This window comes from Opisthocomus hoazin, unplaced genomic scaffold, assembly GCF_030867145.1.
Source record: "Opisthocomus hoazin isolate bOpiHoa1 unplaced genomic scaffold, bOpiHoa1.hap1 HAP1_SCAFFOLD_118, whole genome shotgun sequence".
Classification (NCBI taxonomy): domain Eukaryota; kingdom Metazoa; phylum Chordata; class Aves; order Opisthocomiformes; family Opisthocomidae; genus Opisthocomus; species Opisthocomus hoazin.
The window spans coordinates 147,727-174,182 of record NW_027448931.1 but is presented as its reverse complement, the minus strand read 5'-3'; the positions used below and the strand labels follow the sequence as shown (position 1 = coordinate 174,182).

The 26,456-nt window shown below is 69.5% G+C and overlaps 6 protein-coding genes across 6 annotated transcripts; 3 read left to right on the top strand and 3 right to left on the bottom strand.

Annotated features, from left to right (window-relative positions):
- Positions 1-110: 110 nt before the first annotated feature.
- Positions 111-1,728, bottom strand: LOC142359833 (uncharacterized). Its single transcript, XM_075412204.1, has one exon. The coding sequence runs from the start codon at positions 1,726-1,728 to the stop codon at positions 157-159; it is 1,572 nt and encodes a 523-aa protein (XP_075268319.1). The 3' UTR covers positions 111-156.
- A 2,254-nt stretch (positions 1,729-3,982) lies between these two features.
- Positions 3,983-12,148, top strand: BRD2 (bromodomain containing 2). The gene is given in 15 exon segments (XM_075412218.1): positions 3,983-4,941; positions 6,186-6,486; positions 7,390-7,527; positions 7,626-7,767; positions 7,891-8,099; positions 8,197-8,568; positions 8,651-8,672; positions 8,675-8,778; positions 8,865-8,930; positions 8,932-9,120; positions 9,197-9,239; positions 9,242-9,394; positions 9,588-9,899; positions 11,000-11,122; positions 11,217-12,148. Coding segments are annotated over 15 exon segments (2,334 nt in total). The 5' UTR covers positions 3,983-4,912; the 3' UTR covers positions 11,348-12,148.
- Positions 12,149-14,655: 2,507 nt separating this feature from the next.
- Positions 14,656-16,508, bottom strand: LOC104335872 (class II histocompatibility antigen, B-L beta chain). The gene is made up of 6 exons (XM_075412207.1): positions 16,327-16,508; positions 15,789-16,058; positions 15,259-15,540; positions 15,042-15,148; positions 14,899-14,922; positions 14,656-14,814 (listed from the first exon to the last, which is right to left on the bottom strand). Exons 1-6 carry the CDS (start codon positions 16,415-16,417, stop codon positions 14,806-14,808), a joined length of 783 nt encoding a protein of 260 aa, XP_075268322.1. The 5' UTR covers positions 16,418-16,508; the 3' UTR covers positions 14,656-14,805.
- A 395-nt stretch (positions 16,509-16,903) lies between these two features.
- Positions 16,904-19,162, top strand: LOC142359827 (H-2 class II histocompatibility antigen, A-Q alpha chain-like). The gene is made up of 4 exons (XM_075412190.1): positions 16,904-17,057; positions 17,741-17,998; positions 18,259-18,540; positions 18,653-19,162. Exons 1-4 carry the CDS (start codon positions 16,985-16,987, stop codon positions 18,805-18,807), a joined length of 768 nt encoding a protein of 255 aa, XP_075268305.1. The 5' UTR covers positions 16,904-16,984; the 3' UTR covers positions 18,808-19,162.
- A 730-nt stretch (positions 19,163-19,892) lies between these two features.
- Positions 19,893-22,022, bottom strand: LOC142359826 (class II histocompatibility antigen, B-L beta chain-like). Its single transcript, XM_075412189.1, has 6 exons — positions 21,842-22,022; positions 21,002-21,268; positions 20,472-20,753; positions 20,255-20,361; positions 20,112-20,135; positions 19,893-19,986 (listed from the first exon to the last, which is right to left on the bottom strand). The coding sequence occupies exons 1-6, from the start codon at positions 21,930-21,932 to the stop codon at positions 19,978-19,980; spliced, it is 780 nt and encodes a 259-aa protein (XP_075268304.1). The 5' UTR covers positions 21,933-22,022; the 3' UTR covers positions 19,893-19,977.
- A 387-nt stretch (positions 22,023-22,409) lies between these two features.
- LOC104335874 (HLA class II histocompatibility antigen, DR alpha chain-like) lies at positions 22,410-24,949 on the top strand. Its single transcript, XM_075412206.1, has 4 exons — positions 22,410-22,561; positions 23,300-23,557; positions 23,820-24,101; positions 24,214-24,949. The coding sequence occupies exons 1-4, from the start codon at positions 22,489-22,491 to the stop codon at positions 24,366-24,368; spliced, it is 768 nt and encodes a 255-aa protein (XP_075268321.1). The 5' UTR covers positions 22,410-22,488; the 3' UTR covers positions 24,369-24,949.
- Positions 24,950-26,456: the final 1,507 nt, after the last annotated feature.

Below are 26,456 nucleotides of genomic sequence, written 5' to 3'. Positions count from 1 at the left end.
TGTTATAGTTAATTAACGTTAAGTCTTATAGTTGTGTCTTAGAAATAAATCTCAAAGCTAAAATATTGACCTGAAGTCTTAAAGTTAAGTATTAAAATTTTTGTCTTTTATAGTAGCTTATTTCGTTAAACATAAGGAGGGGGGAAATGTGGGTAGTCAGGGCCTGGCGGGCGGAAGGTGTCGCGCTGTACGCTGCGCCTGCTGCATCCGCTGCATCCGCTGCGTGCACTGCACCTGCTGCCTGCACTGCATCCGCTGCACCCGCTGCGTGCACTGCGCCTGCTGCCTGCACTGCATCTGCTGCACCCGCTGCGTGCGCTGCACCCGCTGCCCGCGCTGCATCTGCTGCACCCGCTGCCCGCACTGCATCTGCTGCACCCGCTGCCTGCGCCGCCTGCGCTGCCTGCACTGCACCCACTGCACCCGCTGCCTGCGCTGCATCCACTGCATCTGCTGCCTGCGCTGCACCCGCTGCCTGCGCTGCATCCACTGCATCTGCTGCCTGCGCTGCGCCCGCTGCATGCACTGCAACCGCTGCGTGCACTGCATCTGCTGCGTGCACTGCATCTGCTGCATCTGCTGCTTGTGCTGCATGCGTTGCCTGCGCTGCCTGCACTGCATCCACTGCACCCGCTGCGTGTGCTGGGTGCGCTGCTGCGCACAGTCAGGGCCTGGCGGGCGGGAGGTGTCGCGCTGCACGGAAATGCAGGGCCCCTCTCCGGACGGCCAATAGCGCTCAGGCCGTGACGCGAGCGGACGGAAGCGCCGCTGCGAACCCGAGCCGCAGGACGCTGTGCCACCCACCAACAAACGCCGTTCGCCGGCCGCCACCTCGGTGTCTGCGAGCCGACGGCCCCACGGCCGGGGGTCGGTCGCCGTGCCGTCCCTGAGCCAGGTCGCCGCGCCAGCGAAGGCAACAGTGCTGCACCCGCTGCCTGCACTGCACCCGCTGCATCTGCTGTGTGTGCTGCACCCGCCGTATGCGCTGTACCCACTGCCTGCAATGCATCCGCTGCGCCTGCTGCACCCACTGCCTGCACTGCATCTGCGGCGTGCGCTGCATCTGCTGCATGCACTGCGCCCGCTGCGTGCACTGCACCCGCTTGTGTGTGCTGCGCCTGCCGTATGCACTGCATTCACTGCATCCGCTGCGTGCGCTGCACCCACTGCCTGCACTGCACCCACTGCATCTGCTGTGTGTGCTGCACAAGCCGCGTGCGCGGCACCCGCTGCCTGCACGGCACCCGCTGCATTCACTGCATCCGCTGCATGCGCTGCACCCGCTGCCTGCACTGCATCTGCTGCGTGTGCTGTGCCCGCTGCACCCACTGCATCCACTGCGTGCGCTGCACCTGCGGTATCCGCTGCATCCGCTGCGTGCTGCACCCGCTGCCTGCACTGCATCCACTGCCTGTGCCACATCCGCTGCGTGTGCTGCACCCGCCGTATCTGCTGCACCCGCTGCCTGCACGGCACACACTGCCTGCACTGCATCCGCTGCGTGTGCTGCACCCGCTGTATCCACTGTATGTGCTGTGCTTGCTGCCTGCGCTGCATCTGCTGCGTGTGCTGCGCCAGCTGCATCCACTGTGTCTGCTGCATGTGCCACATCCACTGCGTGTGCCACATCTCCTGCATGTGCTGCGGCTGCTGTATCCGCTGCATGTGCTGCACTTGCTGCCTGCGCTGCATCCGCTGCATGTGCCACATCCACTGCGTGTGCTGCATCTACTGCGTGTGCTGTGCCCCGCTGTATCCATTGAATCCACTGCGTGTGCTGCATCCAGTGTGTGCTGCGCCAGCTGTATCCACTGCATCCGCTGCATGTGCTGTGCCCGCTGCGTCCACTGCGTGTGCTGCACCCACTGCCTTCACTGCGTCCACTGCGTGTGCTGTGCCCGCTGCATCCACTGCATGCTGCATCCACTGTATCCAGTGCATCCGCTGCGTGTGCCACACCTGCTGTGCCCGCTGCATCCACTGCATCTGCTGTGCCCACCGTGTGCCCTGGGTCCACTGCATGTGCTGTGCCCACTGCCCGCACTGCACCTGCTGCATGCACTGCACCTGCTGTATCCACTGCGTGTGCTGCACCCACTGCCTGCACCACATCCGCTGCATGCCCTGCATCCACTGTGCCTGTGCCCCACCGAATGTGCTGCACCCACTGCATCTGCTGCGCCTGCTGCGTGCCCTGCACCCACTGCCTGTGCTGCACCCACTGCCTGCGCTGCACCCACTGCCCGCACTGCACCCAGCGCAATGCACCGCACCCACCGCACGCCCCGCACCCACTGCAGCACCCAGCACCCCGCCGCTGCATGCCCCGCACCCAGGTCCAGCACCCCGCCCCCCCACACCCACGCGCGACGCGCCCCCCGCACCCCATCTGCGCAACCCGCGAGTGGGTGCTGGGCGCTGCCGCTGCCCCCCCGGCTCCCACCCGTGGGTGCTCCCCGACCCCCCCTCACCTGACACCCCCCGGACGCAAGCCTCGCCCCCCCCCCCCCCCCCGCGGGTGCACGCCTGCAACGCCCCGCCCCCCCCCCGAGCGCGCCCCCGCCACAGACACCCGTGGGTTCGCCCCCGCAGCACCGCTGCAGCAGGCCCGCACCGCGCATGCGCGCCGCAGGACCCCCGCGGGGCCGGCACTAGGACCCCGCGGAGCTGGGGGGGGGGGGAGGGCGTGAATGGGGCCGTGGGAGCCGCGGGGGCGCCACGTGACGGCGCGGAGCCAATCGGGGCGCGGGTGACGTAGCGCGTGGCTCCCTTTCCTGCCCTGGATGTTTTTTTTAATCTTTTTTGCCCCCGGCCCGGGGCTTTTCGGGGCGGGCGGCGGGGGGGGGCGCGGAGCGGGGGCCGATGAAGCGGGACCGGGGACGGGGGGTCGCGGCCCCGCGCGCGGGAGCCTCAGGTGAGTGACCCCGGGGGGGGGGAGAACCTCGCCCTCCCCCCCCCCCAGGAGCGGGTGGGGGGGTCCGGTCACGTGGCGGTGGCGAGCTGCCAGTCAAGCGCGGCGCCGCCCCGCCCCCTCCCCGCGCGGCGGCCAATGGGCGGCGGGGACGGCGGTGACGGGCAGGCGGGGCGGGGGCGGCTTTGTGCGGGGCGGCGGTTTTGGGGCGAAAAGCGCCATCTTTGCGTGTTCGCGCGGGGGGCGGCGGCGGGCAGGGCCCCAAGTGCTGTGTCACGGCGTGCGGGGGGGGGGGGGGTGGGGTGCGGGGACCCACTTGTGTCCTGCGAGCCCGTGGACGGGGGGGGGGGGGGGGGAGGCCGGAGGTCCCCCCCCAACCCCGGTGGGTGGGGGGCGAGGGGGGTTGGGGCTCCCCGGGGGGGTGAGGACCCCCGGCTGCGGCCTCCCGGGGGGGTCGCGGGGCCTCCGGAGGGTCGCGGGGCATGGGGGGTGGGGGGCGCGTAGGGCGTGGGGGGCGCAGCCGCGGATCGGGCCCCTCCCGGTGCTGGCCGGCCCCGTGTCCGTGGGGGTCGTCGCCCCGCGCGTGGCGTGAGGGGGCCCGGCGCGCCCCGTGGGGCCGGCGGCGGCGGGGGGGAGCGCGGTGCGCGGCGGGGGGAAGGAAGGTGGGGGTGTGGGGGGGGCGGTTCCGGTGCCGCCGAGGCCCGCGGGACCCCAGCGAGGGGGGGTGAGCGGGGGCGGGGGGGGATCCCCCCGGTGCCTGGCGCGGCGAGGAGGGGCGGGGAGGCGGCGGGGGCCGCCCGGGAGCTCCGCGCTCATTGTCCGCCCGCGGCCGCCGCCGCCGCACAAGATGGCGCCCGCCGGCCCCTTCCCCCTCCCTCGTCCCCGCCGCGGGGCGCGCGACAACAACCGCCAACGGCCGGGGCCCGCCCGGCCGGCCCGCCCCCTCACGTGACCCGCCGGCCAATCGCCTGGCAACGAATGGCAGCGCCCGCCAATGGGCGCGGCCGCTGCCGGCTCGGTCGGGTGAGGCGCCGGGCGGAAGGGCGGGAGGGGCGGGGAGCGGCGCCGGGTGAGCGGCGGGCGGCTCGGCCAACGGGAGCGGCGCGCCGGGCTTCGCCTCCGCCCAATGAGCCGCGGCGGGGCGGGGCGGGCCGGGATAGTGACGTCAGCGTTGCCGCCGTCCAATGAGGGGCCGGCTGGTTCTATATAAGGGCGGCCGGGGGGCAGGCCGAGAGGCGCCATTTCGCTGGGACGAAGGGACGGAGCGGGTCGGGCCCGGTGCGCGCAGGGGGGCGGCCCCAAACCGGATCCATCCTCCGCCGGGCGGCCCAGCCCCCGCCTCCGCGCTCCCCGGAGGGCTCGCCGGACCCTCCCCGGCCTCCGTAGCGACCCCTGCCTGCGGCCGGCGGCGAGGGGGCCCTCCTCCCCCCCCTGCGCTCCCGCCCTCCTCCCCTCAGGGAGCCAAGATGGAGCCCGGCCGGTGATCCCCGGTACAATCCGCTGTCATCCGCTTCCGGATCTCCGCCGCCCGCCTCATCCCCGGCCTCCGCCGACGCAGCCGGCTCCCAGCGACCGCGGCGAGGCCTGTATTGACCGGATCGCGCGGGATTTAGGAGCCCGCCGGGGGCTCCGAAGAGCGGACCCCCCCCCCCCCAACTACTCACAACCCCCCCGGCTCCCCGCCGCCATTTTCTCCGCGCCCCTTCATGTGAAGGCCGGTGGATGCCGCCGCGCCCGGCCCCAGGAGCCGCCGCCGCCTGAGGCCCGCCCCGCCCGGCCGCGCCCTGCCCGGGGGAGGGCGAGGGGCCCCCCGCCTCGTCCCCCCTCCCCGCTCCCGGTGATGTGCTGACGGGGGGGGGGCCCCGCCGGGCCGGTGCCGCCGAACCGATCGCCGGGCAAAGTGGGGGGGTCGTCGGAGGAGACGGCGGCGGCGGGAGGAGGAGGAGGAGAGAGGAAGGAGGAGAGCGGCCGGGACCGCGGGCCGGGCACGCAGCCGCCGGCATGTTGCAAAATGTGAATCCCCAGAGCAAGTAGGTAGCGGCGCCGGGGGGGTGAGTGGGGGGGTGTCACCCGTGGGTTGTGGCCGTGACACGGAGCTGGGGGGGGGGGTCGCGGGGTCGCGGTCTGACCCGGGCAGCGCGGGAGGAGCCGCTTCCTGCCCGTGGGGCTGGGGTCTCGCCTGTCCCCCCCCACCCGTGACCGTGTCTCCCTCCCAGCGCCGTCCTTGGCGCCCGAGCCGTGCCCTTGGCAGCTGGGGAGCCGCGGGGAGAGGTCCCGCTGCGCCGGGCGCTGTCACCCACGCGGGGCCCAGTGGGTGATGGTCACCGCGGGTCAGCTCAGGGCGAGCGGGGGGTTCGCCCCCGTTATTCAGGCGTGGGAGAGGTTCAGGGAGCCGGCCGGGAGCTGGCTGTGGTTGTGTTCCCCTGCGGGAACCTCCCGAGCTTCGGTGTCGGTGTCCCGGGGGTCCCCGGTGCCGCCGTGACGTGCCCTGGTTTGCCTTGCGCCGAGCTTGTCCCCTGCTCTGGGTGTTTCCATGCCCCGTGCTGCTCCTGGGCGGGTGCTCGTTGCTGTGAAACGCTGGTTGTTGCCTCAAAGTGCTGATTATTGCCTCAAAGCGCTGCTGGTTGCCATAAAACGGGGATTTTTGCCCTTAAATCGGCCCAAGGGCGGGTTGCGAGGGCGACGCGGTGACAGCTGCGCCGCGTCCCAGGGGCTGTGGCTCCCCCGAGTCCTGCCCCGTCCCCACGGGTGGGTTTTGGGGTCGTTGCAAGCAGGGGATGGTGTCGAGCCCCCGGTGTTGGCGTAACCCCGCGGCGGGGCTTCGCCGCATCCCCAAACCGCGGTCGGTGGCCTCGGAGAGCGGCCGCCACCGCACCGTCACCGTCGCCTCGACGCGCAGCGGCACCGTCACTGTGCGCGCGCCGGCTCTTTGTTCGAGAGCGAGACTGGACCCGCGCCAAGCCCTCGGCTGCGCCGGCGCGGACGCCTCTCCTGGCACCGGGCGCCCGCCTGGCAGCGATTCGTGGGCGCAGCCGGAATCTGCGCCCGGATCTCCCCGGGGAGACGCGCGCCGGGCGCTCGCCCGCTCCCGGGGCGTCGAGCCGGCTCCCTCCGCCGCGCCGTAGCCGAGCGCGGCAGCGTTTCCGCCCTGAGCTGCGGCGTTGGGGAGCGGTCGGCTCCTTCCGGGGGTTTCTCCTGGAACCCCGGCCGGGCTGGCGGCGCGGCACGCCGGCGCGGAGCTGCCCCGCTCACCCCGTCTCTGCTCCCCTCGCAGGCTTCTGGGGGAGGGCAATGCCGGGCTCATGGGCCTGGCGCCGGAGTCGACCCCCGGCAAGCGGATCCGCAAACCCTCGCTCCTCTACGAGGGCTTCGAGAGCCCCACCATGGCGTCGGTGCCGGCCCTGCAGGCCCCCCAGGTGAACCCGCCTCCGCCGGAGGTTTCCAACCCCAAGAAGCCGGGCCGGGTCACCAACCAGCTGCAGTACCTGCACAAGGTGGTGATGAAGGCGCTCTGGAAGCACCAGTTTGCTTGGCCCTTCCGTCAACCGGTCGACGCCGTCAAGCTGGGCCTGCCGGTAACGAGCCCCGCGGGCGGGTGCGGGAGCGGCTCCGGCGCCCGGGGCGTGCGCGAGTGTGTCTGCGTGTGCCCCCCGCCCCGCCTCGCTCGCCCCCCACGCCGGCGCGTGTGGGCAGGGGGTGTTGGGCAGAGACCCCGGCCGTGGGGTGCGTGTGTCCCACCCCGTCCCCAGCCTGAGAGTGCCAGGGCCGGCGCCGTCCCCTCCCGGGGCTCCGCCACAGAGATGCAGCCGCAGGTGCCTGGGCTGTGCCGTCCTCGCCCTCTCCCGGGGGCGTGAGCCCTCCCGGCCCCCTCCCCAGCCCCTCGTAGGCGTCCGGGCTGGCCCCGGGGCCGGCCGCAGGGCAGCTGCCGCCCCCTCCTTTTTGCCCCCCCCGCCGTCCCCTCCAAAGGTACCGGACGAGGGGACGCGGCCGCTCCGGAGGCGACCCCGGACGCTTCCCCGCCTAATCTCTTGTGCCCTGAATGCGTTTTGCAGATTCCCATCCACCACTTTGTAGAAGACATCCTGTGACCCCAAAATTAAACGCCAGCCCCCCGTGCACCTGCGGCGCCCAAGGAGTTAAAGCCCGGAGGTAATTTCCACGGAGGTTTCGCTCTGAAATTTTAGCGTTAGCTTCCCCCCGCCGCCCCGAGCCCCCCGGTCTCGTGCGGGATGCGTGCGCCGTCCGGCCGTCCCCGTAGCGTAGGCCCACCCCTCCCCCCCCCAGGCATGTAGGGACCCCCTGGCCCCGCGGGCGCAGGGGCCGGTGGCACTCTCGGGTGGGGACCAGGGCCCGAAGCCCGACGCACCCCCTGCCTGTGCTTGGGTGAGGAGTGAGAGCTGGTGTGTGAGGGGGCGCGGGGGGACGCGGCGCGGTCACGGCGCGGCCCTGACCGCCGCCGCCGCCCGCTCTGCCGGCAGGACTACCACAAGATCATCAAGCAGCCCATGGACATGGGGACCATCAAGCGCCGCCTGGAGAACAACTACTACTGGGGGGCTGCCGAGTGCATGCAGGACTTCAACACCATGTTCACCAACTGCTACATCTACAACAAGGTGAGCGCCGCGCTCCCAACGCCGCCGCGCTCCCAACGCCGCCGCGCCCTGCGGCTCCTCCCGGCCGGCTCTGACGCCGTCCCCCGCTCTCCCCGCAGCCCACGGATGACATCGTGCTGATGGCCCAGACCCTGGAGAAGATCTTCCTGCAGAAGGTGGCCCAGATGCCGCCCGAAGAGCAGGAGATCGTGGTGCCGGTGGCCAAGAACAGCCATAAGAAGGGAGCGTCGCGGGCAGCGGGTACGGCTGCGCCGCGCGGGGTCGGGGGGCTGACGCGGGACCCCCGGGGAGCGGGGTGGGGGGTGTCGGGGCACCCCGGCGCGGCAGCGGCGCTGACAGCAGGGGCTTCTCGTCCGCGCCCAGCGCTCCTGGCGGGACTGACGGTCGCTCAACAAGTGCCGGCCGTCTCCTCCGTGTCCCACACCGCCGTCTACACCCCGAGCCCCGACATCCCCACCACCATCGTCAACATCCCCCACCCCTCGGTGATCTCCGCGCCGCTCCTCAAGTCGCTGCACTCGGCTGCCCCGGCCGTCCTGGCTGCGCCCGCTCCCACCCAGCCCGTGGCCAAGGTACGAGGGGAGCAGGCGCCAAGGGGCCGGAGCGTGGGGCTGGCTCTGCCCCACGGCCTCACACGCGTGGCCTGGGGGGGTTTCTCTCTCCGGACAGAAGAAGGGCGTGAAGCGGAAAGCGGACACCACCACCCCCACCACCACGGCCATCATCGCCACGAGCGGGGAGTCGTCGCCCTCCGCCACGCTGCTGGAGGCCAAAGCGGCCAAGATCCCGGTGCGGCGGGAGAGCGGCCGCCCCATCAAGCCCCCCAAGAAGGACCTGCCCGACTCGCAGCAGCACCAGACCTCCAAGAAGGGCAAGCTGTCGGAGCAGCTCAAGTACTGCAACGGGATCCTGAAGGAGCTGCTCTCCAAGAAGCACGCGGCCTACGCCTGGCCCTTCTACAAGCCCGTCGACGCCTCGGCCCTGGGGCTGCACGACTACCACGAGATCATCAAGCACCCCATGGACCTCAGCACCATCAAGGTGCGGGGGCGGGGATCTGGGGGCATTCCCCTCCCCCCCTGCCCCGGGCGCTCCCCGCTCACCGTCCGCTCTCCCCCCGCAGCGGAAGATGGAGAACCGGGACTACACGACGCGCAGGAGTTCGCCGCCGACGTCCGGTTAATGTTCTCCAACTGCTACAAGTACAACCCGCCCGACCACGACGTGGTGGCCATGGCCCGCAAGCTGCAGGTGAGCGGGGAGGCAGGAAGGGGGGGGTGGTCCCGAACAGCCCCCTGCCGCTCGCCGCCGCGCTGAGCCCCCCGCTCCCCTGGCAGGACGTCTTCGAGTTCAGCTACGCCAAGATGCCGGACGAGCCGCAGGACGCCAGCCCGCCCTCGGTTGTCGGCCCCGCTGGCTGGCGCCCTCTCCAAATCCTCCTCTGAGGAATCCTCCAGCGACGAGGATGAGGATGACGAGGACGAGGAGGACGACGATGAGGACGAGAGCAGCAGCGAGAGCTCGTCGGAGAGCGAGGAGAGCTCCGACTCGGAGGAGGAGCGCGCCAACCGCCTGGCCGAGCTGCAGGAGCAGGTGAGGGCCGGAGCAGGGTCCCCGCCGCGCCCCGGGCCCGCTCCCCACGCCGCCTCACCCCCTGTCTCCCCCACAGCTGCGGGCCGTGCACGAGCAGCTGGCTGCCCTCTCACAGGGCCCCGTTCCAAACCCAAAAAGAAGCGGGAGAAGAAGAAGAAGAAGAAGTCGGAGAAGCACAAAGGCCGGGAGGCGACGAGGAGGCACCGGGCGCGCCAGGCCCAGCTCCGTAAAGCCAAGAAAGCGGCGGCGGCGGCGGTGGAGGCGGCGGCTCCAAGTGAGTGCGGGGACGCGGCGCTGGCGGCGGCCGTGATGACTCTTTCCCCGGCAGAGCGACCGTGGCGAGGAACTGGAACAAGCCAGGCCTTGTCTGAGCCCCGCCAGCCCGGGGGGGCTTCGGGTGGGGGGCGGAGGTGGGGTGGGGGGGCTTTGCGGCCGGCCCTGACGCCGCCGCGCCGTCTCTCCGGCAGGAACTCGAAGAAAGCGGCGGAAAGCGGCGTTGCCGCCGCCGCCGGCGCTTTACGATTCGGAGGAGGAGGAGGAGAGCAAGCCGATGACGTACGACGAGAAGCGGCAGCTCAGCCTGGACATCAACAAGCTGCCGGGCGAGAAGCTGGGCCGCGTGGTGCACATCATCCAGTCGCGGGAGCCCTCCCTGCGCGACTCCAACCCCGAGGAGATCGAGATCGACTTCGAGACCCTCAAGCCCTCGACGCTGCGCGAGCTGGAGCGCTACGTCCTGTCCTGCCTGCGCAAGAAGCCCCGCAAGCCCTACAGCGAAAGTGAGCGCCGCGGCGGGGGGGGATCTGGGGGGGCTGAGGTGTGGGGTTGTGCTGGGGGGGCTGAGGTGTGGGGTTGTGCTGGGGGGGATCTGGGGGGGCTGAGGTGTGGGGTTGTGCTGGGGGGGGATCTGGGGGGCTGAGGTGTGGGGTTGTGCTGGGGGGGATCTGGGGGGGCTGAGGTGTGGGGTTGTGCTGGGGGGGGATATGGGGGGGCTGAGGTGTGGGGTTGTGCTGGGGGGGCTGAGGTGTGGGGTTGTGCTGGGGGGGATTTGGGGGGGCTGAGTTGTGGGGTTGTGCTGGGGGGGATTTGGGGGGGCTGAGTTGTGGGGTTGTGCTGGGGGGGATTTGGGGGGCTGAGTTGGGTTGTGCTGGGGGGGATTTGGGGGGGCTGAGTTGGGGGGTTGTGCTGGGGGGGATTTTGGGGGGGCTGAGTTGTGGGGCCAAGCTGTGGGGTCACACGCGGGGGAGATTTGGTGGGCTGAGCTGCGGGTTTACACGGGGGGGGATTTTGGGGGGCTGAGCCACAGGGTCACACTGGGGGGGGATTTTGGGGGGGCTGAGCCGCAGGGTCTCGCTGGTGGGGATTTTGGGGGGGCTGAGCCCCGGGGTCACAGCAGGGAGGATTAGGGGGGGCCGAGCTGTGGTGTTGCATTGGGGGGGGATTTTGGGGGGGCTCAGCCACGGGGTCACACCGGGGGGGATTAGGGGGGGCCGCGAGCCACGGGGTCACACCGGGGGGGATTAGGGGGGGCCAAGCCATGGGGTTGTGCCAGGGGGAGATTAGGGGGGGCCGAGCTGCGGGGTTGCACCGGGGGGATTTTGGGGGGATTGAGCTGCGGGGTCACACCGGGGGGGATTAGGGGGGGCCGAGCCATGGGGTTGTGCCAGGGGGAGATTAGGGGGGTCTGAGCTGCGCGGTTGCACCGGGGGGGATTCTGGGGGGGCTGAGCCACGGGGTCATGCCAGGGGCTATTTGGGGGGCTGAGCCGCAGGGTCGTGCCGGGGGGGATTTGGGGGGGGGGGGGGGGGCTGAGCCACGGGGTCGCACCAGGGGGGATTCTGGGGGTGCTGACCCCCCCCCGCCGCGCTCCTCCCCGCAGCCATGAAGAAGCCGGTGGGGAAGACGAAAGAGGAGCTGGCGCTGGAGAAGAAGCGGGAGCTGGAGAAGCGGCTGCAGGACGTCAGCGGGCAGCTCAACTCCGCCAAGAAACCCCCCAAGAAGGGTGAGTGGCTGGGGGGGGGGGATATCGCGACACGCGACGCGCACCGATCGCGACGTACCGCGCCGGCTGACCCTCGCCCGCCGGTGCCTTGCAGCCAGCGAGAAGCCGGAGTCGGCTCAGCAAGTGGCGGTGTCGCGGCTCAGCGCCTCCAGCTCCAGCTCGGACTCGAGCAGCTCCAGCTCCAGCTCCTCGTCCTCGGACACCAGCGACTCGGACTCGGGGTAGCGGCGCGGCGCTCCCACGGCGCTCGCGGTCCCGGGGCGGCGGCCGGCGGCGCGGGGCAGGTTCGGAAGAGGCTCTGCGGGACCGGACCCAGGTGAACCGGGCTGAGGCGCCCACCCGGCGGGCAGAGCCCCTCACCCCCTGCGCTGCCTGAGCACACGGACTTGGGGGGTGGGGGGGTCACCCCAGTGTTTACAGGCCGGAGGCGGTGGGGGAGGGGCTGGCAGCGGGGTTCCCCCCCCCCCCCCAGCAGGTTTTACTGTTTGTTGTTTTAGGGTTGGTTTTTTTGTTTTTTTGTTTATTTTTTTTCTCCTGACTTGTGGGTTTTTTCCAAAAGGGGAAAAATTGGGGGTTTTTAAGAAAAAAATATGAGAAAAAAAAATAAAAAAAAAAAAAAAAAAAGGAAAAGGGCACTAAAAAAGTTTTAAAAAACAAAAATTAAAAAAAAGAAACCACAATAAAACCTGGGGGGGTGGGGGGGGAGTGTCCTGCGTTTGCTGGGGGGGGCAGCCCCCACCCTCACACCCCACCCCCCCCGGGGGGAGCCGCCCCCCCCCCTCCCCCTCCCCTCCGGAGAATTTTTTTAATTTATTTGCGCCGCCTCGCGCGGGTGGGGGGGCCCCGGGCCGCGCCCTGTACATAGCCCCCCCCCCCCCCCCCGGCAGCCGCGCAGGGCAGCATGATCCCGTGCCGGGAGGGCAGGGAGGGGGCCCCCCCCTTTTTTACGTTGACTGTATAATTTTTTTCTACTTGTTTTATTTTGGGGTTGTTTTGTTTTTTTTTTTCCTTCCCCCCCCCCCCCCCCCCCCCCCCCAGAGCCGTGTTTTCATCTTCCTCGTCTGTTTCGAACCTTTCGATTCTTTAACCTGTAAATAAAGAAAATATTATTCGAGTTGAGCCGGGCTGCCGTGTCGCTGCCGTGTCGGCCGCGGGACCCAGCAGGACATAGAATCCCAGAATCCCACCAGGCAGGGGTTGGCAGGGCCCTCTGGGGGTCCCCCAGCCCAGCCCCCTGCCCAAGCAGGGTCACCCAGAGCAGGGGGCACAGCACCGCGGCCAGGCGGGGCTGGAATATCTCCAGAGAAGGAGACTCCACAGCCTCCCTGGGCAGCCTGGGCCAGGGCTCCGGCACCCTCAGAGGGAAGAAGTTCTTCCTCGGGTTCAGCTGGAGCTTCCTCTGCTCCAGTTTGTGCCCGTTGCCCCTTGTCCTGTCGCTGGGCACCACTGGAAAGAGTCTGGCCCCGTCCTCCTGACCCCCCCCCTGCAGATATTTAGAGGCATTTCTAAGGTCCCCTCGCAGCCTTCTCTTCTCCAGGCTGAACAAGCCCAGCTCCCTCAGCCTCTCCTCGTAGGAGAGATGCTCCAGTCCCCTCCTCATCCTCGTAGACCTCCACTGGACTCTCTCCAGTAGCTCCTCATCTTTCTTGAACTGGGGAGCCCAGCACTGGACACAGCACTGCAGATGGGACCTCCCCAGGGCAGAGCAGAGGGGGAGGAGAACCTCCCTCGCCCTGCTGCCCACACTCCTCTTGATGCACCCCAGGATCCCATCGGCCTTCTTGGCACCCAGGGCACGCTGCTGGCTCATGGTCACCCTGTCGTCCCCCAGCACTCCCAGTCCCTCTCCACAGAGCTGCTCTCCAGCAGGTCCGCCCCAGCCTGTCCTGGTGTCTGGGGTTGTTCCTCCCCAGGGGCAGGACCCTGCCCTTGGCCTGGTTGAACCTCATCAGGTTCCTCTCTGCCCACCTCTCCAGCCTGTCCAGGTCTCGCTGAATGGCAGCACAGCCTGCTGGTGTATCCACCACTCCTCCCAGTTTGGTGTCATCAGCAAACTGGCTGAGGGTTCACTCTAACTCTTCATCCAGGTCACTGATGAAGAAATTGAACAAGACTGGGCCCAGTACTGACCCCTGGGGGACACCACTAGTGACACGTGTCACCCTCGGCCAGCACGCATGGGACACACATCACACGTGTGGGACACACGTCGCCCTCACGCAGGAGCCGCGTCGCCCTGATGCAGCACACGCGTCGCCCTTGCGATGTCACCGTTATGCAGGGTGTGCAGGACGTGTGTCACCTTCAGGCAGGACGCGTGTCACTGTCCCATGGGGGACATACTACCCTCATGTGGTGCATGTGTCACCCTTGCACAGGACATACATGACACATGTTGCATGGGACACATCACCCTCATGCAGGACATGATCAGCTGCACGCAGGATGTGTCACCACTGCATGGGACACGTGTCACTCCCATGGGACACACATTGCCCTCATGTGGGACATGTGTCACCTTCATGAGACACGCAGGACACGTCACCCTCGTGCAGGGCGTGTCACTTGCATGGGACATGGATCACTCTCACATGGGATGGGTCACTTGTGCAGGACACACGTGACACGTTGCATGGGACACTCATCACCCGCGTATGGGACACGTCACCCTCATGCAAGACACACAGGACACGTTACCATCGCATGGGACACGCATCGCCCTTGTGTGTGTTGTGTCACCCTTGCACAGGACACGCAGGACACGCATCGCCCTTGTGTGGGATGTGTCACCCTCATGGGACCTGTCACCATTGCATGGGACACATTGTCCTTGTGGGACATGTCACCCCCGGTATAGGACACACGTGACACACATCACGTGGGAACATGCATCGCTGTTGCATGGGACACGCGTCACCCTCATGTGGGACGCGCAGGACGCATCACCATCACATGGGACACGCGTCACCCTGGTATGGGACATGCAGGACACCACTGCTGCGCGGGACACGCATCGCCCTCATGTTGCACACGTGTCACCCTCGCACAGGACACGCGTCGCCCTCGCGTTGGACACGTGTCACCCTCGCACAGGACACGCGTCGCCCTCGCACAGGACACGCGTCGCCCCCTCCCAGTGCAGCCCCAACGCTCGCGGTGGCTCCATGGCGAGCAGCCGCCTGTCCCCACGCCGGGGTGTGACACGACGTCACTGCTGTCCCCATCCGGCCTCGCCGCTGGTGACGCTGCTTCGGGGTGGGGACAGGTCTGAGCGTGTCGGCCGCCCCCACCCCCCCGCTCTGTCGTGGGTGCCCTGGGAGGGGACACAGCTCGGGGGGGGCTGGGGCACCCAGGGCCAGGCTCGTCCCCACCAGCTCGGCCAGTTCGGGATGTGGCAGGGGGACACTGGTCCCAGTCTGCCCCCCCCTCCCCGTCCCACCGCGGCAGCAGTGGGGTGCTCGTACCCGAGCCGCGGTGCCACCCCCCAAATCTCCTGCTCCCAGAGCGACCCCCCCGCACAGAGCACCCCGGGCCCGGCTCTCGGTGCGGCTTTATTGCGCGGGGGGGGGGTGGGCAGCAGCGGGTGGGCCGGGGGGAGCCCACAGCGGGGACCGGGGGGCTGGGGGCGGCGTGGGGCGCAGGGCGGCCGGCGATGGAGCGGATCCGCGGGGACCGGAGTTACTTCAGGAGCGCTGGGGGGGGGGGAAAGGGCAGAAATCAGCAGCCGCGGTGGGGTGGGGGCTGCTCCGGCCGGGGTGGGGGGAGGGGGACGTTACCTGCAGCCTGGGGAACGAGGCGCCCTGAAACACCGAGACACAAGGTCAGCGTCGGGACAGGGGCAGAACCGCAGCCCCCGCCCCGCGCACAGCAGACACCCCGAAGCCCGCGCAGCCCCCCGCCCACCCTCCCACCCGCTCACCTTCTTGCGCATGTAGAGGAACAGCCCCAGCGCCACGAAGATCAGCCCCAGCACGAAGCCCCCCACCCCCGTCAGCATCTTGCTCCTGGCGCCGTCCGACTGCAGCTCTGCGGGGACGAGAGCAGGGGCTCAGGGCTGGGGGGTCCCCGCCCCACTGCCCGCACGGACCGGGGGCTCGGGCCCCCACCCCAGGCTGCCGCGCAGGGCAGGGCCTTACCCCAGTGGTGGGTGAGGGGCTGCGGCAGGCTGGCGTGCTCCACCTGGCACGTGAAGGCTTCCCCGCGCTGCGGGCTGGTTTCCAGCATCACCAGCACCTGGTAGGTCCAGTCTCCGTTCTGGATCACGTCCGTGGACACCACGTGCTCCGTCTCCTCCTGCCCGTTCTTGAACCACTTCACCTCGATCTCCGCGGGGTAGAAATCCATCACGGTGCAAACCAGCCTGTCAGTCTGGGGCAGGGAGCTCGACTGCACGGGGTGGATTTCCACCTCGGGCTGAACTGGGGGAGAGTGGGAGAGAGCTGGGAAGGGGCTGGGAGGGCACAGGGGCCACCCAGCCCGGCCCAGGGCTCTCCCTCGGGTCCCCACGCAGGACGTGCCCAGGGAGGTGCCAGGGGCCTGCGTCCTCGTGGAAGGGCGCGGGGGCTGCCCCTCTGCCCCAGCAGGGCACGGACACGCTCTCCCCTGCTGCGAGCCGGGGGCTTGGCTTGCGCCCGTCCCCTGGGGAGATGTTCTGCCGGGCGCTCACCTCTCCTCCCCATGGTGAAAGGGACCCACACCCCGTAGTTGTTCCGGCAGTACGTGTCCACCTCAGCCCGTGTCTGCTCCAGGATCTCCGGCTGGCTGTTCCAGTACTCGGCATCAGGCTCACCCAGGGGGGTGTCGGCCACAAAGAGCCCCACATCGCTGTCGAAGTGCACATCCTGCTGCCGGTTGTAGATGTACCTCGCCACAAGCCTCACCTTCTCAGTGCCATTGGTGAAGTAACAGTCGCCCTTAAACATGTCCTGGAAATACCCTGCTTGTGCAGACATGGGGAGGTGAGGGCTCCTGCTGTCACACCCTGTCCTCAGCCCCCACCCAGGGCCCCAGCAAGCTGCCCCAGGGCTGGGGGAGGTGCAGAGGATGCCGTGGGACCCCCCCCTCCTTCACACCATCCCGCTCCCCCTTTTCCACTCTTCTCCCTTCACAGCATCCTCCTGCACCCAGCTCCACCCCAAGCTCTGTTTCGGGTCTGATCCCCTCCCAGCACCCAGCACCTCCCCACGCCGTGGGTCTGAGCTCACCTGAGGTCTCCTCACCACCACCCGGGTGGGCACCCAGCACCATCAGTGCCACCAGCACAGCCCCAGCTCCCAGCACGCGACCGGTCTCCATCGCTGCTCACACCAGAGGCTGGAAAGGTGCTGGGACCCCCGAGTGAGCTGGACTCTGCCAGTTTGGGGTATCACTCTTGTCCCACCCAGTGGCGGGACTGGGAGTCCCAGCGAGGACCCATGAGTGGTGGGGCTGCGCAGCATCACCCGTCACCAGGCAGAGCCAGGCCCCGCAGGGCTCCCTCTCGCACTTGTCCCACGCTGGCTGCAGCCTTGGCCCCGCTGCACCCCAGGGCAGGGAGCAGGAGCTGGGCCATGCCCACAGCGATGGGAGAGCGACGCCAGGGTCACAGAGCCTGGGCCCCGGGGACGGACCTGACGTGGGGCGCCACAAACTGCGTCCTGGTGCTGGGACCCTGTCTGGGCGTCCACCCGTCTGTCTGCTCTGCAGGGCGCCCCGCGCTGCTGCCCTGCCTGGGAACAGCAGTGTCAGCGCCGGGGCTCCCTCCCACTGGCTGAGCTCCGGGGGCCCTGTCCCTGGGGCACGGGGCTCCCCGCACACAACGCCCCGGCCCGCGAGCAGCGCCTGCCCCTCGCCCGCGCCCGCTGCCCGGTGCCAGCAGCGGCGATGGCCGGAGCACGGGGCGTCCCGCTGGCGCTGCTGGCTGTGCTGACCCTGCAGGGCGCGGGGGCCGTGAAAGGTGCGTGAGGGCGTGGGGGCTGCGGGGTGGTGGGTGTGGGGGCAGAGGGTGCCCTGGACCCATGGGGTGGGGGTGGGGGTGGGGTAAGGGTTGGGGCATGGCCTGGGGCACAGGGAGCTCGGTCCGAGGGTGTGGGTAACCCCTGGGTGGGGATGGACCCCATGCACCCCCCGGGAGGAGGGGCTGCAGGAAGGGGGGGACCCCTCCCCAGGTCTCCCTGCCCCCCTTTCCCCCCACCCAGTGCCCCGGCTCTGTGGGTCAGGTCCCAGTGCTCAGCAGCATCGCTTTGCAAGAGCCCTGATGGCCCCGCCGACGGGGGCGGTGCGGTGTGGGGCAGAAGCGCTGATGCCCCGGGGCCCTGGGACCTCCCACCCCACCCCACAGCGTGGCTGGGAGCCCGGGTCCCGCAGCCTGGCTAGGCCGTCACTGTCCCCAGCCGCAGGCAGCCACACCGCCCCGGAGGGGACACTGCTGAGATGGGCGAGGATGGGGGCCAGGGGCTTCCTTCCACAGGGGCTCCGTGTCTCCCGTCCCCATGAGCCTGCGGTGGTGGGAGAGGCTCAGGGTGGGCTCCTGTCCCCATCGGTGCCTCCATCACGCCATGCGGTGTCCCTGGGGGGAGCCCTGGAGGGTGCTGGGGCAGCCCCACAGCGCTGCTGTCCCTAATGCCCGTCTCCCGGCAGTTGGGAACACGATGCACCAAGCTGAGTTCCAGCAGCGGATTGAGCCGTCGCAGGAGGAGGCTGGGGAGTTCCTGCAAGCGTTCAATGCTGACGAGGTCTTCCACGTGGACCTGCAGAAGCAGGAGACCATCTGGCGCCTGCCCGAGTTCGGGAAATTCACCAGCTTTGAGGCACAGGGAGCGCTGCAGAACGCGGCTACAGGCAAACATAACTTGGAGGTCATGATGAAAAGGTCCAACCGGTCGCAGGGAACCATCGGTAACAACCCGGCCACGGCACGGCCAGCGCCCTCACCCCTGGGGACCCTGCCAGGGCCATCGCTGCGGCCCAGCCGGCAGCGGGGTGCACAGCGCCCTGTTCCCCTGGAGCGCGTGGGGAGCCGGGCGCAGCCCCGAGCTGGGGCGCGGGGTCTCCCTGGGTGGGCAGAGAGGCACAGCGGGGCCTCTTCTGTCCAGCCCCGCGTGCTGTGGGGCCTGGCAGGCTCTGGGGCAGCGCTAACTCCTCCCCGTTGTCCCCAGTGCCACCCGAGGTGACGATGTTCCCCAAACGCCGAGTGGAGATGGGGGACCCCAACGTCCTGATCTGCTACGTGGACAAGTTCTGGCCGTCCGTGATCTCCATCACGTGGCTGAGGAACGGGCAGGAGGTGACGGACGGCGTCTTCGAGACCGTTTTCTACCCGCGGGAGGACCACAGCTTCCGCAAGTTCTCCTACCTGCCCTTCATCCCCACCCGGGGGGACTACTACGACTGCCGCGTGGAGCACTGGGGGCTGAGCACCCCCCTCCTGAAGCACTGGGGTGAGGAGCGGGGCTGGGCTGGGGCCCGGACGCCTGGGTCCCCTCCCCTTGCAGGCAGCGAGGGGGGCTCAGCGCCCCATCCTCACCCACCCTCACCCTCACCTCTCCGCAGAGCCCCAGCTGCCCCTCCCTGCCTCCGAGAGCACCGAGACCCTGGTGTGTGCCCTGGGCCTGGCCGTGGGCATCGTCGGCATCGTCGTGGGCACCATCCTCATCATCAAGGCCATGAAGATGAACAGCGCCCGCAACCCGCGAGACCCCTTGTGAGGGGGCAGAGCCCAGGGCTCCCTCACAGAGCTCTGCGCCCCCCACCAGCCCTCGCCGTCACGTCCCAGCTGCGTGCGTCCCCCTCCAGCTCCGTCCCCATGACCAAACCCTGTGCCCCGTGCGCCAGCTCTGTGCCCCACGGCCTAGCCACAAGCCGTGCACCCCATGCCACGCCCCGCGTCGCAGCCCTGCACCCCAGATCCCTCCCCCGAGCCCCCCCAGCCCTGCTCCACCCCACTGGTGCCCGCTTGCCGCGCCCCACGGGCACCCTGCTGACCGGGGCTCTGCGCTCCTGGGCTCTGGCGTGCTTCCGAGCAGCAGTAAAGGTGGCCGGGGACAGCCTGGCACCGCTGAATCTCCGTCACCGGTTCATCCGCACCCTGCTCGGCCTGGTGGTACAGCGCGGTGGGGAACAGGGTGACTGGGGGGGGCCGTGGGGCTGGCAGGGCTGGGGGAGGGCTTTGGGGGTGGCAACAGAGGGGGTGCAGGACGCCTGGGTGCTTGCGGGGCGTGGTGGGCGCCGTGTTGGGGTGCAGGGCAGCGTCCCACGACGGGGCACTGCCGGAGGGACGGGAGTGGGGCTCACCGCCGGGGCTGGCCGGGGTGCCCCACCCCAGGGCCCTGCTGCCTGCCCCGGGCCCACCGCAGCGGGGTCAGGCACCCGCAGCGACACGGAGCCACCGACCGGAGCAGGTGAGGGGACCCGTGGCTCGTCCCCATCCCCGATCCGTCCCGGGGGGAGGGCAGGACCCAGGCTCTGCTGCCCCCCCAGCTCCCACGAGCCGGGGTGTTGGCCCCCCCTCGCAGTGTCCCCCCCACGGTCGGCAGCCCCAGGCCACCAAGCACGTTTGGTGCCCACTGAGGATGGAGCCGTGTCATGGACCCACGGCCACGGGGGCGGGAGTGACCCACCCCTGCCCCACCGTCCCCAAACAACCAGGGCCGGAGGGTACCGGGACACTTTATTCGTCCGACCGGAGCAGCCGAGGCCGGGGACCCCGGGGCTGCAGAGCAGCGACAGCGAAGCTGGGCCGGGCTGGGAGGGAGCGGGTGACCCCGGGGATCAGTGCGGGGACGCGGGGCTCCGGGACGGGGCAGCGCGAGGCAGAGGTGACGCTGGGGGGCAGAGGACGGACAGCGGCGGAGCAGATCCGAGGAGCAGGAGTTCGTTCAGGAGCCCTGCGGGGAGAGAAGAGGGGGTGACCGCCGGGCTGGGGGCGGCGTCCCCAGGGTTCTGCCCCGGGGGGCAGGTGGGACCGGCCCACCAAGGAGGGTGGAACAGGGTGGGGGGAGGGGGACGTTACCTGCAGCCTGGGGAACGAGGCGCCCTGAAACACCGAGACACAAGGTCAGCGTCGGGACAGGGGCAGAACCGCAGCCCCCGCCCCGCGCACAGCAGACACCCCGAAGCCTGCGCAGCCCCCCGCCCACCCTCCCACCCGCTCACCTTCTTGCGCATGTAGAGGAACAGCCCCAGCGCCACGAAGATCAGCCCCAGCACGAAGCCCCCCACCCCCGTCAGCATCTTGCTCCTGGCGCCGTCCGACTGCAGCTCTGCGGGGACGAGAGCAGGGGCTCAGGGCTGGGGGGTCCCCACCCCACTGCCCACACGGACCGGGGGCTCGGGCCCCCACCCCAGGCTGCCGCGCAGGGCAGGGCCTTACCCCAGTGCTGGGTGAGGGGCTGCGGCAGGCTGGCGTGCTCCACCTGGCACGTGAAGGCTTCCCCGCGCTGCGGGCTGGTTTCCAGCATCACCAGCACCTGGTAGGTCCAGTCTCCGTTCTGGATCACGTCCGTGGACACCACGTGCTCCGTCTCCTCCTGCCCGTTCTTGAACCACTTCACCTCGATCTCCGCGGGGTAAAACCCCGTCACGGCGCAAACCAGCCTGTCGGTCTGGGGCAGGGAGCTCGACTGCATGGCAGAGACCCTCACCTTGGGCTGAACTGGGGGAGAGCGGGCGAGAGCTGCGAAGGGGCTGGGAGGGCACAGGGGCCACCCAGCCCGGCCCAGGGCTCTCCCTCGTGTCCCCACGCAGGACGTGCCCAGGGAGGTGCCAGGGACCTGCGTCCTCATGGAAGGGCGCGGGGGCTGCCCCTCTGCCCCAGCAGGGCACGGACACGCTCTCCCCTGCTGCAAGCCCGGGGCTTGGCTTGCGCCCGTCCCCTGGGGAGATGTTCTGCCGTGCGCTCACCTCTCCTCCCCACGGTGAAAGGGGCCACCCCGTAGTTGTTCCGGCAGTACGTGTCCACCTCAGCCCGTTTCTGCTCCAGGATCTCCGGCTGGCTGTTCCAGTACTCGGCAGTAGCCTCACCCAGGGTGGTGTCGGCCACATAGAGCCCCACATCGCTGTCGAAGTGCACATACTGCTGCCGGTTGTAGAAGTGCCTCTCCATAAGCCTCACCTTCTCGGTGCCGTTGAGGTACTGACACTCGCCCTTCAACATCTTCTGGAAAACCCCTGTTGCACAGGGAGGCAGGTCAGGGTGGCCGGCTCCCCCTCCCCAGCTGCAGGGCTGGGGGGGCAGGGAGGCACCGCGGAGCCCCCTCCCCATCACCACTCTCCTCCCAGCCCCCCCACAGCCCCACAGCTGCACTGGGACTGGTGGTGTGGTCCTGACCCCCTGAGGACTCAGCATCTCGGCCTGGGAAGAGTCAGAGGGGACCCGAACCAGACCGTGACGCAGACGGCGGAGGGGCAGGAGGGGACAGGAGGAGGGGAGGCTGCAGGGACAGAGCCCAAGGGAAGGGACGGGGCAGAGGCTGTTCCCGAGGGGCAGAAGGGGCAGGGGAGCGTCTCCCCCAGGCTGTTTGGGAACTGGGTCTCACCTGGAGCCCGCTACTCCCAGGCCCTGCAGATGACAACAGGACAAGGGACTCGGCGGGGGCAGCCCTCACCCACCTGCAGGGTGCTCCCAGGGGCGTGGGGGGGGTCCTCTCCTCCCCTTTCCCCCACCAACACCCAGCACCTCCCAGGGCACATGTGGGATCCAGCCCCACCCAGCACCTCCCCACGCCGTGGGTCTGAGCTCACCTGAGGTCTGCTCGCCACCACCCGGGTGGGCTCCCAGCACCATCAGTGCCACCAGCATGGCCCCAGCCCCCAGCACGCGACCGGTCTCCATCACTGCTCACACCAGAGGCTGGAAAGGTGCTGGGACCCCCGAGCGAGCCAGACTCTCCCAGGTCGGGGTATCACCCCGGTCCGGCCCAGTGCCGGGACTGGGAGTCCCAGCGAGGACCAGTGAGGAGCGACGCTGGGCAGCATCACCCGTCACCAGGCAGAGCCAGGCCCCGCAGGGCTCCCTCTCGCACTTGTCCCACGCTGGAGCAGTGACCCCAGGCAGGAGGCTGCCGGCCCCAGACAGCGCTGGGGCTCCCAGGCCATGGCGGCCCCCACCACCCCCCTCCCCTGAGCCCTCTCCGGGGGTGCGCGCAGCTCAAGTTGAACCATGCACCCTGCGGGGCCCTGTCTGGGCGTCCACCCGTCTGTCTGCTCTGCAGGGTGCCCCGCTCTGCTGCCCTGCCTGGGAACAGCGGTGTCAGCGCCGGGGCTCCCTCCCACTGGCTGAGCTCCGGGGGCCCTGTCCCTGGGGCACGGGGCTCCCCGCACACAACGCCCCGGCCCGCGAGCAGCGCCTGCCCCTCGCCCGCGCCCGCTGCCCGGTGCCAGCAGCGGCGATGGCCGGAGCACGGGGCGTCCCGCTGGCGCTGCTGGCTGTGCTGACCCTGCAGGGCGCGGGGGCCGTGAAAGGTGCGTGAGGGCGTGGGGGCTGCGGGGTGGTGGGTGTGGGGGCAGAGGGTGCCCTGGACCCATGGGGTGGGGGGTGGGGGTGGGGTAAGGGTTGGGGCATGGCCTGGGGCACGGTGAGCTCGGTCCCGGGGTGTGGGTAACCCCTGGGTGGGGATGGGCCCCCCAGGAGGGCAGGGCAGGCTGCGGCGCGGGGGGAGCCAGGACACTCGTTCCCTGCCCTCCCCCGTCCCGGGTCTCCCGGCCCCCCTGCCCCGAGTGCCCCAGCCCCGTGGGCCAGGTCCCTGCAGTGCTCCCGGGTGTCCCTTCGCAGTGGCTCTGCCCGATGGCCCGGCCCAGGCGGGGTTATGGTGTGGGGCAGGACAGGCAGTGCCCAAGTCCCTGGGGCCCTGGGACCACCGCCTCACCCTGCAGCACGTCTGGGGACAGGGCCCTGTGGTCCCCAGCCGGTCACCGGCCTCACGCGATGAGCACAGAAACCTGCTGATGCCATGGAGGGGCTGGAGTCGGGGGCTGGCTGCAGGGCGGGTGCCTGAGCACTCCCTTTCCTGGGGAGGGGGGTGCCAGCATCTGCCCGGCCCTGTGGGACCCCTGAGGGAAGGGAGAGGCGCAGGGTGGGCTGTTCTCCCCGTCCGAGGCCCCCCGCACCCATGCAGCATCCCAAGGGAGAGTCCCTGGGGAGAAGGGACGAGCCCTGAGGCGGTGGGAAGGGTGCTGACCCCAGTGTCTGTCCCTTCCCAGTGGGGAACGTGATGATCCAGATGGACTACTACCAGCAGGATGAGAGGCTGCAGCAGGAGAGCGGCCAGTTACTGTTTGATTTCGACGGGGACGAGATCTTCCACGTGGACCTGCAGAAGACAGAGACCATCTGGCGTCTGCCCGAGTTCGGGAAATTTGCCTCCTTTGAGGCACAGCGAGGGGTGCAGAGCATAACTGTACTGAAACAGCACTTGGAGGTCATGATGAAAAGGTCCAACCGGTCGCAGGGAACCATCGGTAACAACCCGGCCACGGCACGGCCAGCGCCCTCACCCCTGGGGACCCTGCCAGGGCCATCGCTGCGGCCCAGCCGGCAGCGGGGTGCACAGCGCCCTGTTCCCCTGGAGCGCGTGGGGAGCCGGGCGCAGCCCCGAGCTGGGGCGCGGGGTCTCTGTGGAGCACAAGGCCAGGTCCATGGGGCAGGAAGCCTGAGCCCAGCCCGAGGAGAGCAGCCTGGCCAGCGCCGGACTGCGCTGACCCCTTCTCCCTCTCCGCACAGTGCCACCCGAAGTGACCGTGTTCTCCGAGGACCCCGTGGAGCTGGAGGACCCCAACGTCCTGATCTGCTACGTGGACAAGTTCTGGCCGTCCGTGATCTCCATCACGTGGCTGAGGAACGGGCAGGAGGTGACGGACGGCGTCTTCGAGACCGTTTTCTGTCGAGGCCAGGACAGCACCTTCCGCAAGTTCTCCTACCTGCCCTTCATCCCCACCCGGGGGGACTACTACGACTGCCGTGTGGAGCATGAGGGGCTGAGCACCCCCCTCCTGAAGCACTGGGGTGAGGAGCGGGGCTGGGCTGGGGCCCGGACGCCTGGGTCCCCTCCCCTTGCAGGCAGCGAGGGGGGCTCAGCGCCCCATCCTCACCCACCCTCACCCTCACCTCTCCGCAGAGCCCCAGCTGCCCCTCCCCGCCTCCGAGAGCACCGAGACCCTGGTGTGTGCCCTGGGCCTGGCCGTGGGCATCGTCGGCATCGTCGTGGGCACCATCCTCATCATCAAGGCCATGAAGATGAACAGCGCCCGCAACCCACGGGGCCTCCTGTGAGGGGGCAGAGCCCAGGGCTCCCTTCCTCCCCCCACAACCGGACCCTCTGCACCCTCAGCCAGCCCTCACCTCAGGCTGGCGGGAGCTGCTCACCCCGGTGCCCCACATCCCTGCCCCACGTCGTCAGCACCCCCTTCTCCCGTGTGCACCACATGCAGACACGCTGGAGACGGCTCCAGAGCCAGACCCGGCAGGGGCCCGTCCCCGCATGGGGCTGGGCTGCTTCCCGCGGCTGGGGTGAGCCGGGGTGGCACCCGGGGCTGCTTCGGCTCACCCGCTGCCAGGGGAAATTGCTGCAGAGCCCGGGCGCCTGCCCCAGTCCCAGCACCCAGCCCACACCGCCCGCCACGCTGGGGCTGCCCTGCCCACAGCCCCTGGCCCCACAGCCATCTCCAGCTGCGGACGCGGCGCCTCCTCCCAGCCCAGATGCGGGGTCTCCCCTGCGGACCCCTGAAGGGAGGGGAGGGGTGCCCTGCCCCGCAGCACCCCCTCGGCGCTCGGTCCTGCACCCTTCGCTCCTGCTCTGCTGCTTTGTCACCTCAATAAAGTGGGCTGGCCTTGAGCCTGCCGTGCGCCCCTCACCCTGAGTCTGTTCTCTGCCCCGTGCTAGGGGGGGACCGCAGCTCTGGAAACCCCCTTGATGTCCGGGTGATCTGTGGGGCGGGGGAGTGGGGCAGGGCTCCAGGGACCTGGCTCCAGCTCTTGGGCAGGGGGAGGGGGTAGGGTGACCCCAGGACAGCCCAGCCGATGTAGGTGGGATCTCAGCACCTCTAAAGAACAGCCCCACGGGGGAGGCACGCGTTCACGGCTCCTGGGGGGGTGGGGATCGCAGAGGCCATCGGCACATAGCCACCCTCACGGCAAAGCCAGGACAGCTCACGGACAGCCCGACCCATCTCACTACGCCGCAGACACCGGCAGCGTCCCTGGGGCGTGTGGCTCCCCGGTGAACTGGGTGTGGGCAGAGCCAACGCCGGTCAGGGCCCAGGCCCTGGGCAGGGGAGTCCTCGCTGGGTCCACCAGCGCCCAGGGAAGCCCCCGGCGGTGGCCAGGCTCCGTGAGGCCGGTGTTCACCCCATGGGTGCGTGGCTGGTGTCCTTGCAGGGCTAGGGACCAAGGGACGACGCGGAGGGGGAACAGACGAGCTGTGGGTGATGAGACCGGTTCATCCGACTGCCCTGTGTCTGCAGGCACTGTTCCCTGTCACGCACACACACACACGCAGAGGCAAGCACACGCGTGTGTACTCTGGGTGGTGGAGGGGAACCCTGCAGCTGCCCCCGAGAGCCATTGGCTGAGGCGGGGGGGGAGCAAAGCTGGATCTTGCCCTCAGCCAGACCAGTTCTCCCAGCAGCGGCTTTGCCTGGTAACTGGTGACACCGCAGCCCTGCTCGGGAAGTCTCTGGCAGTGCCTGTCCTGGTTCCCCTTTCCTTCCCCGTCACCCCCCAGCGTGGGGTCTGCTCACGAGGCTTGGTGGTGGGGGCTCCGCAGGCTCCACGGGGCCCGGTGTGGGGTCTGCGCACAAGGCTGGGTGGTGGGGGCTCCGCAGGCTCTACAGGGCCCGTGCAGAGGCTGGGCTGGAGGCCTTTGGCACTGGAGCTCTGGGTTGTACCCGCAGCGGGGTCCGAGCCCACAGACCAGGGACGGTGCTGAGCGCCGCGTGCACAAACCTCAAGCTCAGGGATGGAGATGGGGACACAAAGTGGCAAAACCACCACCGCCATGGGGCTGTAGAGAAGGAGGCGCTGAGGAAACCCGCAGACAAGGAGCGAATTCCTCCTGGGAGCGGTGATGAAGACGAGGCAGCATGGAGGCTCGGGGCCTGCTTCCCTCCTCGCTGGGAGCAGAAGGGGAAGATGTGGCTGGAACAGAAAGCGGATGACGTGCGACGGGGAGGATGTGAAACCCGGCTACCTCGCACACGGGTGGCACGCTGGGGTCGCGTGGGGATACCAGAGGCGTCACTCTGAGCCCCGGGTGGGAAGCGCTGGAAGGGCGCATGGCCACGGGTCGGTCCAGCGTGGGGCCTGGTGGGAAGCAGAGCTCTCACTACGGGGCCTGAAAATAAACTACCTGGAAATAACAGA

Bases quoted from the DNA above. Each gene is read 5' to 3' on its own strand.
- LOC104335872 (XM_075412207.1), bottom strand. From the start codon at position 16,417: ATGGAGACCGGTCGCGTGCTGGGAGCTGGGGCTGTGCTGGTGGCACTG. The intron at 15,541-15,788 runs GTGAGCGCCCGG...ACTCTCCCCCAG, and splicing joins TTTCACCATGGGGAGGAGAG to TTCAGCCCGAGGTGGAAATC. The intron at 15,149-15,258 runs GTAAGGCCCTGC...TCGTCCCCGCAG, and splicing joins GCCCCTCACCCACCACTGGG to AGCTGCAGTCGGACGGCGCC.
- LOC142359833 (XM_075412204.1), bottom strand. From the start codon at position 1,728: ATGCAGCACACGCAGTGGATGTGGCACATGCAGCGGATGCAGCGCAGG.
- LOC142359826 (XM_075412189.1), bottom strand. From the start codon at position 21,932: ATGGAGACCGGTCGCGTGCTGGGGGCTGGGGCCATGCTGGTGGCACTG. The intron at 20,754-21,001 runs GTGAGCGCACGG...GCTCTCCCCCAG, and splicing joins TTTCACCGTGGGGAGGAGAG to TTCAGCCCAAGGTGAGGGTC. The intron at 20,362-20,471 runs GTAAGGCCCTGC...TCGTCCCCGCAG, and splicing joins GCCCCTCACCCAGCACTGGG to AGCTGCAGTCGGACGGCGCC.
- LOC104335874 (XM_075412206.1), top strand. From the start codon at position 22,489: ATGGCCGGAGCACGGGGCGTCCCGCTGGCGCTGCTGGCTGTGCTGACC. The intron at 22,562-23,299 runs GTGCGTGAGGGC...GTCCCTTCCCAG, and splicing joins GGGCGCGGGGGCCGTGAAAG to TGGGGAACGTGATGATCCAG. The intron at 24,102-24,213 runs GTGAGGAGCGGG...ACCTCTCCGCAG, and splicing joins CCCCCTCCTGAAGCACTGGG to AGCCCCAGCTGCCCCTCCCC.
- LOC142359827 (XM_075412190.1), top strand. From the start codon at position 16,985: ATGGCCGGAGCACGGGGCGTCCCGCTGGCGCTGCTGGCTGTGCTGACC. The intron at 17,058-17,740 runs GTGCGTGAGGGC...GTCTCCCGGCAG, and splicing joins GGGCGCGGGGGCCGTGAAAG to TTGGGAACACGATGCACCAA. The intron at 18,541-18,652 runs GTGAGGAGCGGG...ACCTCTCCGCAG, and splicing joins CCCCCTCCTGAAGCACTGGG to AGCCCCAGCTGCCCCTCCCT.